This window comes from Physeter macrocephalus, chromosome 12 (genome assembly GCF_002837175.3).
Source record: "Physeter macrocephalus isolate SW-GA chromosome 12, ASM283717v5, whole genome shotgun sequence".
Lineage (NCBI taxonomy): Eukaryota > Metazoa > Chordata > Mammalia > Artiodactyla > Physeteridae > Physeter > Physeter macrocephalus.
This window is the reverse complement of record NC_041225.1, coordinates 54,147,353-54,155,103: the sequence shown is the minus strand read 5'-3', so window position 1 is coordinate 54,155,103 and position 7,751 is coordinate 54,147,353. Positions and strand designations below refer to the sequence as shown.

Sequence of the window (7,751 nt, the reverse complement as noted above, 5' to 3'; positions counted from 1 at the left end):
CTGCACATTCAAAATCATAGGCAGAATAATTGTTCCTAGTACTTATGTTCTTTAATTAGTTTCCTAGCTAAATCTGTCACTAATAATGTGTCACTGGTATCTTTATGAAGAATTTCCTTTTTGAAGCTAGTTTTCATATTTTGAAGGTTTTGAACAAATCTGTTTGCAATTGCTTTTGAAATAAAATCTATGGTTAATAAATTTGAAATTGCTGACACCTTTCTCTGTAGACCACAACATTTTTAATTGACAATAACTCCTCAGGTATTGAGAATTGGTAAGTTCTATGCAAATTCTGCTAAATGGATGCTATTTTCAATTCAAAATTTCTTATGTAAATATTTTGTCCCAAGTATTGACACAGGTACTGTCTTTTGGCCTCCATTCAGAGTAGCATTCTCCAGCACACATTTTTACAGGATATAACTTGTCAAGTTAGTCATCTCTCCTTAGGATTCTTCTGAATGTTTCCCTATGGTGTATGTAATTTCACATCCTAATAAATGAGTCCTTGGTAGAAGCCAGAAGTAAAAAAGTGGAGTTCAACAAAACCCATGCCAGCTTATTTTAATGCAACTAGTAATAACAGTATCTAGTTAACAAATGAAATATGCAAGACAAATACTAAACTAAATGGGACTCAGAACAACAGGCATAAACAGGGGCCCTCCCAGGAAACAGCTCTAACACTGACCCCTCCGAGGCAGCTCAGTAGTTCTCAATCCTGGCAGCATATCATCAGTACCACCTGCCAATGCTCAGGCTCCCTTCCCAGAGACAGCTTTCACTGGATTAGGGTGGGGCCTGGGAACAAGCATTTTACTCTCAAGTGATTCTAATGTGCAGCTCGGGCTGAGAGTGGCTGCACCAGCCTGATGCACCTCTTTTAAAGCCAGGTCAGTGTGGTCCTCCAGGGCCATTCCCCAACTGCTCCATATACTGCAGGAACACAGTGATTCTGATAATAGAGAACAGGGAGGTAAATCAGGAGCAGCCGTGCTGCTGTCACCTTGTCTCTGCACCCCCGTGGGTGCGCTGTCACCTTGGGCCAGGAGAGAATGCACGGCAGGTGCTCTGGGGCATGAGTGGAGCAGAGAGGTGGCCCTGCCACAAACCCTGTGAACACTACCCATGACACGGTCAGAGTGTTTGCACGAAATCCTGTCAAACAATTAAGCAACTCCTATATTGTCATGACAAAAATGAAACTTGTGGAGAGTTACAGAATTCTAATGGGAAAAAAAAGGGTTACAAATCTCACACAAGCGCTAGGTAAGCCTTCGTAAGTGCTGTGTTCTAGTCTCAATTTTTATTTTGAAAACAATTCTCAAAATGTAAAATCCCCAGCATTCCCAAAACGATGTATTATTTTGGCTCATTCTACAAATTTATGATCACCTTTCTAACTCTGTGTTTTGAAGTATGAAAAACCACACTGGCAAAGAAAAATAACAACATGTGGTTTCCAAGCCCTAAGTGCTTTGCTGCCCCACGTGTGTCCCATAAAGCGTTGGGGGTTGTCCCAGAGCCAGTCGGGAAAGCGGCATCTGCTGGTGCTTTGCCTGATCTGAATTTAGTTCCGAGGCTGTGAGTTGAACTCTGTACAAATGTTCTGGATGACCTTGGGAACCGCTTTGTAGAGGTCGTCGAACTCGTCCACAAAGAAGGCGTGGTCCCTGGCAGGGTGAGTTGCGATGACTTCCAGCTCGTCCTGTGCAGCCCATGCCACGCCTATGGCATAGGTGATCACTCCTGTGGGGACAAAGGGTAGATGAAGCAAATGTCCCCAAGGGAAAGTACTGAAATGAATCCTTGCCTTCCTGCTGCTCTGTTGGCCATTGTGCTTGAAGGCAACCGAGTCCAACATCAGAAATGTGCCCAAAGCACGAACATCTGCTGTATGCCAGCAGCAATAAATTTGGTATAGTTGCTATCTCATAGGAGTTTACAATCTTTTGGAGAGAAAAAACAGGAAAATGGAGTAAATGCATGATACGAATTTCATGTCCAGGAGCAGCAGGGGGTGACATTTGGAGAAGTGAAACTTTGGTGCTGTGCAGATCGCACCACACGGCACACACTTGCTCTGTGTGTAGAGGCGCACAAAATTCAGTCTCATATGCATCAAAAGTCGGTTTGAGATCTTTTAAATGAAAATGAAACTATAGATAGTCAAATCCATTTCACCTGCCTTCACTAATCAAGGTCGATTTAAGACTTGCATGTCCTCCAAGTGGCACGTAGCCTAAACAGTAAGATGTTTGTCCAAGTTGTGCTCCAGAAACTTGGAGTCAGCTGTGAGCTGACCTTAGCGTCAGCTGTGTCTAGCTCAGCTGAGCTGGTTAAGACAGGATGGGACCACTGACCCTCCAACAGGGCATGCGCGAGTGCCCGCTTGGTGACCTTTAGAACAAGTGCAGAGGCCTGTAGTTTGGTTACGCCTGCGCAGAGCAACACTTCCACACCTTTTTCTAATCACACTCCCCAGGCCTCAGACCGCCCTGCTCCTTTACTTGTTATCCTATAAATACCCCGAGCTCCTTGCCCTTGGCGAGGTAGGTTTGAGGCTGGTTCTCCTGTCTGCCTTGTGGATAAACTCTACGGCAAACCTAGGCAAAAAAACGGTGGCAGTGAATTACTTTGGGCTTGAGGGTGACTTTATAAGCCATAGGCTCCAACCTCATTCCCGGTGGAGGAACCCTGCTTGCACAAGGACCTGGAGAGCTGTGACCCAGCACCTGCTCCATCACCACAGAAAAGTAAGTGTTCACCGATAAGGAAGTGGCTGGCAGAGTTGACTGATGCAGGAGGTCATGGAAGATGAAAGGGAAAAGCGCTCTTTGGATTCAGAAGAAACAGAAACAAGATATTGGTAGCTTGAAGGGAGCAGCAGCCGGGGAGTAGATGCCAGAGAAACCAAGTGAATTGCTGTGAGTTGAGAGTGAAAAAGAAATGAAGAGATGGGGCAGCACGTATAGCTGATTCTTTCCAGAAGTGTGGCTCTAAAGAGGAGGCAGGTGGTAACTGGAGCTAGAACATAGGGTCAAAGAGAATTATTTCCCTTTTTAGGAAGAGAGGGACTTGAGCTGGTCTAGATGCAAATGGGAATGAGTATAGTAGGATTAAAGGGTTTGGACTGTAACACGGAGCAGGGAGGAGAGGAATTCGGGGGGCAGGGATCTGTTCTCAGGGGGGAAACAGACTGCCTGGTGTGTGGCTCTTGCCTGGTGAGCAGGAGCTTGACCTACTCCCACGCCCCCTCCAGGCTGGCTAGGGTGGGGTTAGCAAGATGGCCATGAGATGGAGGGCAGAGCCTGGGTGAGGGTTTCCGGCCAGGCTCCTCTCCCCCGCCAGCCACTCACAGGGCCCACATCGCTCTCTCCAGCATCTTCCGGGTGCCCTGTCCTGCTGACTGGAGAGCTATCCACAGCTCACGTGGTTCTGGTCTAAGCTGGCCTTTTTTTTTTTTTTTTTTTTGGCCATGCCACGCGGCATGAGGGATCTTGGTTCCCAGACCAGGGATCCAACCCGTGCCCCTTGCAGTGGAAGCACGGAGTCCTAACCACTGGACTGTCAGGGAAGTCCCTAAGCTGTTCTTCTATTGTGGCTCGTTGAGCTGAAGTTAAGCTGCCGGTTCCTTCTCTTACCTCTCCAGTGTCTTTTCTCTGAACACTGTCCACATTGGGAAAAGCCAGCCTTGGGCTTTAGACCCCTGCCAAGTGGCTGCAGGAACAGCTTGGCTGCAGAATGGGGCTTAGACTGACTAAGCCCTCGTTTCTGCTCAAAGATGGAAGGACTGCCCCCCAGTAAAGACAGCGTAAGCAGTACTAGAGATTTCTACTGGCAACCCAGCCTCGGCTTGGACACTCCCAGGTGTTGGCGTGGACACCCCCACAGTGCTCATTGCTTCCTTGTCACTTGCATCTATTGGTCCTTGTTCTTTAAAGCTGCCCAGAACATAACAGCCCTGACAGTGCCCAGGACATATCCCTCGATCTTCACTTCTCCTGACGAGTAGGCCAAGGAGACCCTCTGGGTGAGGTGCAAAGGAGGGGCATCTCGGAAAATGAGAGAGTGGAGCTGAACATGAGTGGGACCAGACGTTTGGAAAAAGCAAGAGAGCCCTGGGCTTGTCGAGAGCTGCCCCACCTGCGTCCTCCCACTCTGGAACTTTGGGCAGGTTGCTTCTGAGCTGTAAACCATCCTCCCTCTGCTGACAGGAGCCCAAGGAGCCCTGTGAAGGCCGGCATGCGGGCCACCTGCCATCCCACCATCACGAGTGCTCCCCACGGGGCAAATCACTGGGAAGACCGTCCGAACCTGGTGTCTGGTTACTTTGGTTTCCAGAAGCCAGAACTGCTGGTTCCTAAAGGCTTGTTTATTTTTACACCCCTCCTTGTTTCAAGAAGGATTAAAAGCAGCTTTAAAGAATACGGAAAATCTTGCATCTGAACCCAGGTTTAATGTAGGCAGACAAGAAAACTTCCCCCACAATGAGTGAGTCTGTTCACTAGTACTTATCTACAGGTTTTTGGTTCACGGACCACTCAGTTTACTTCTGTTATCATTACTAGTATTACTATCACTTGGGGTTTTCTCCAGGTTGTTTGTATTTTCCTGGTATTTTATGGCACTTTCAAAACTGATTATACATAGGTTCTGTCAAAAAGCATTAAATATGACCGATTTTCTAAACATTTACAAAAATAGTTTGCTCACTTTTCATAGTCGTAAACTTTCTGTTGCCCTCTTCCAAATTTTCATACGGAAATATCTCTTTAAATATTTTGAATGAAAATTTGAGGTCTCCCCCAAACCTCCAATATCTGGTTAGCAGTTGCTTACAAAAATAGCACTTTTCTTTTAAAACATCCATTTTCTTCAAATTTCTAACATAATTTTGTGGTCTTCAATGGAGATGAAAGCCATGAGTCAAATTCCTCTTCAGTGTGTCACATGTTGGTGTGCCCTGCCTCAGTGTGGGACGTTAACATCCGCAGTCACCCACAGGCCGTGGTTTGCCGTGACACTGTGGAAACCACCGTGGTGCCCCCTGCCTGACCCTTCTCTGCTGCCCAGTAGGGCCTGCAGTGTTGAACTACACCCCTAACACTCTCCCTGCAGTTCTGAACAGTTTATTAGGTGATAGGCAAAACCAGTGCATAGAGAGACAGTCCCTTCCTTGTCCCACTGGTCCACCAAGCCCCAGAGGGACGCTCAGCCCCAGACTGGTCAGCAAGACCAGCTCACTCACCCTCGCGATGGGCGACCATGGCCGGTATTCGGACATCGTCATAGGACCTCCCGTCAGTGATGAGGATCATTAATTTCCTCTTGTTGGGCTTGGACTTCTTGAAGAGCTGTTCCAGGGCGTAGTTGATGGCAGCCCCCGTGCTGGTCCCGCCACTCCAGTACCCCACTCTCTTGATGGCGTTGAGGACGTCAGGCTTGGTGCTGTACACGTCGAACCCAAACTCCAGCCGCTGCTCGTAGGTGTACTGCACGGCCCCGATCCGCGTGTCCGTGTCGGAAATCTCAAACTCTTTGCTGAGGTTGGCCACAAACTGGAGAACCGTGCGGAAGTTGCCCGTCCCTACGCTGCTGGAGCCGTCGATGATGAAGCCAATGTCGGCGGAGTTTAAGCAGGTCTTGCTGCAGGCCAGTCGGTCGGTGTCACAGACCCGCTTCACCAGGGGCTGCACGGTCTTGTGGAGGCTGAACCAGTTCTGCACACTGAGCGAGTAGAAGCCGTTCGTTCTGCACACAGCCTGAAAGACAGGGGGAGGCCACCCGCCAGGTCAGGGGCCTGGCCACGACCCCTCGCCACGACCCCTGACCCCCAGGGCGGGTGAAGGAGCTGGCAGATGCTTGTTTTCTGCACCACCTCCTAATGCTCTCTCTCCATCTCGGTTCACCCAGTCAGGTGTTCACTGGGACAGAGACCCATCAAGTTATCCCTGGACTCAATCCCAGGCCCTCAGTCAGGTCTCTGCTTTCGTGGAGAGCCACCAGTCAAGCAAATCCACAGGGAGCGGGGAATCACTGGCTTCAGGCACATATTTATGCCTCTTCAGGCCCCTCTGTTCATTTGCACTGGCAGCCAGCCATGAAGTTGGCATTGGTGGGCATCAACCCGGGAGAGATTAAAGAAAGCTTTTGTTCTGATTGGGAAAAAAAAAGGCACGCATGAGACATAGCTAAAGAATTGTTTCCAGAGCAGCCCTGCATCCAGCAGGAAGGGGGTTCCACACGTGTGTCAGGCACCACGCTAGATGTTCTCAGATTATCTCACTAACCCCCCACCTTAACCCTACAGAGTGGAATTATAACCCCCTTGTCATGAAGGAACAAACTGAGGACCAGCTGTGAAGTGACATCCCTTGAATCCTTGAGGCCGGAACACAAATCTGTCTGCTCGTAGAACCCAAGCTCTGTCCTCTGGACAACGCTGCCTCCAGGCAACTTAATATTTACTTGTGCCCAAGTTTGTTCCAGAAAAAAACTCAAGGCACCTTGAGTGTGCTCCTGGAAGTGACCGTTTCCCCCTTGCCGCTGCCTCTCTGGGGGACGGGGTGGGTGTGCGTGGGTCACAGAGAGAATCACAGACCTGATGGCTACGATCGAAGGTGTATAATTAAAACATTTTAAGACAAGAAATGACTTTAAAATGTCCCAGGAAATATACTTTAATTGGTTTGTAAAAACCTAATGCGGTTCGTAAAACTTCCCATGGCTTAGGTGGCATATGAGTTGGGTGTTGAGGCTGAGCTGAGTTGTAGCCAACAGATGGAGAGGAGGGATTCGCCACCAGGCAGCCTGAGTAAGTCACAGCAGGACGCCAGGTGGCTGGAGCTAGGAAGATGCGCTGGCAAGCTGGGTTAGGACCACACTCCAGAAGACCTTGGGAATAATAGGGAATAATGAAGGATTTGAAGCAAGGACCCCACAGGATTGGAAAAACTCTTCATAAACATGAGCTTCATTGTGAAATCTAAACTGGAGAGACCCAGGAGGGAGAAATACTAGATGTAAAGTAGTAGCTTGAACTGGGGAGGTGGCATTGGGCATGGGAAAGAGTGGACAGATGTGAGATACGTGACATGGGAGCTGACAGGGTGTCCTGGGGTGACTCTGGGTGTCAGACAGCTGTGGGGCCCGTATGTACAGTCCAGAGGAGGAAAGAATTTGGGTGGGAAATATGATGCACTTGGCATTTTGCATGTAATGTTTAAGGTTCTTGGGGACATCGGGTGGAGACTAGTCAATCAGCTGGAAACAAATGGCTATTGAGCTCCGGAGAGACCAGGGAGGGAGACATATGAGTGTGTCATTGCCTGAGAGCAAAGACTGAAGCTGTGGCCCTGGGAGAGGTTCTGGAGGGAGAAAACCTAGTGAGAGCAGGGGAGAGGACCAATAACTGAGCCCTGGGGAAGTCTACACTTAGGGTACAAGATGGAAAAGAGGAGAGAGCAAATGAAGTAAGAGCCACACCGTGTCCTAGAGGTTAAGGGAGACGAGAATTTCAAGGACAATGAAGTGCAGGATTCATGCAGGGAGCTGAGCCCTAGTAGATCTGGAGACACAACACTAAAGCTGGCGGGCATCCCCCCACCCCTCCCTCCTATCCTCTTCCTTTCTTTTTTTTTTTTTTAAACATCTTTAATTTCTTTCATCAGTGTCTTATAGTTTTCTGCATACAGGTCTTTTGTCTCCCTAGGTAGGTTTATTCCTAGGTATTTTATTCTTTTTGT

The 7,751-nt window shown here is 48.6% G+C and overlaps 1 protein-coding gene and 1 long non-coding RNA gene across 2 annotated transcripts in view; one reads left to right on the top strand and one right to left on the bottom strand.

Moving 5' to 3' along the window:
• Nucleotides 1-585: 585 nt before the first annotated feature.
• The window catches only part of VIT (vitrin), a 125,222-nt gene continuing 118,056 nt past the window's right edge, over nt 586-7,751 (bottom strand). Inside the window, exons 13-14 of the mRNA XM_028497146.2 lie at nt 5,255-5,768; nt 586-1,752 (exon numbers count right to left, since the gene is read on the bottom strand). Coding sequence (XP_028352947.1) covers nt 1,574-1,752; nt 5,255-5,768 — 693 coding nt within the window. The 3' untranslated portion in view covers nt 586-1,573. The remainder of the gene's footprint in view (nt 1,753-5,254; nt 5,769-7,751) is intronic.
• The window catches only part of LOC129392638 (uncharacterized), a 10,910-nt gene continuing 5,754 nt past the window's right edge, over nt 2,596-7,751 (top strand). The window contains exon 1 of the long non-coding RNA XR_008618877.1: nt 2,596-2,759. This is a non-coding gene — a long non-coding RNA (uncharacterized lncRNA). The remainder of the gene's footprint in view (nt 2,760-7,751) is intronic.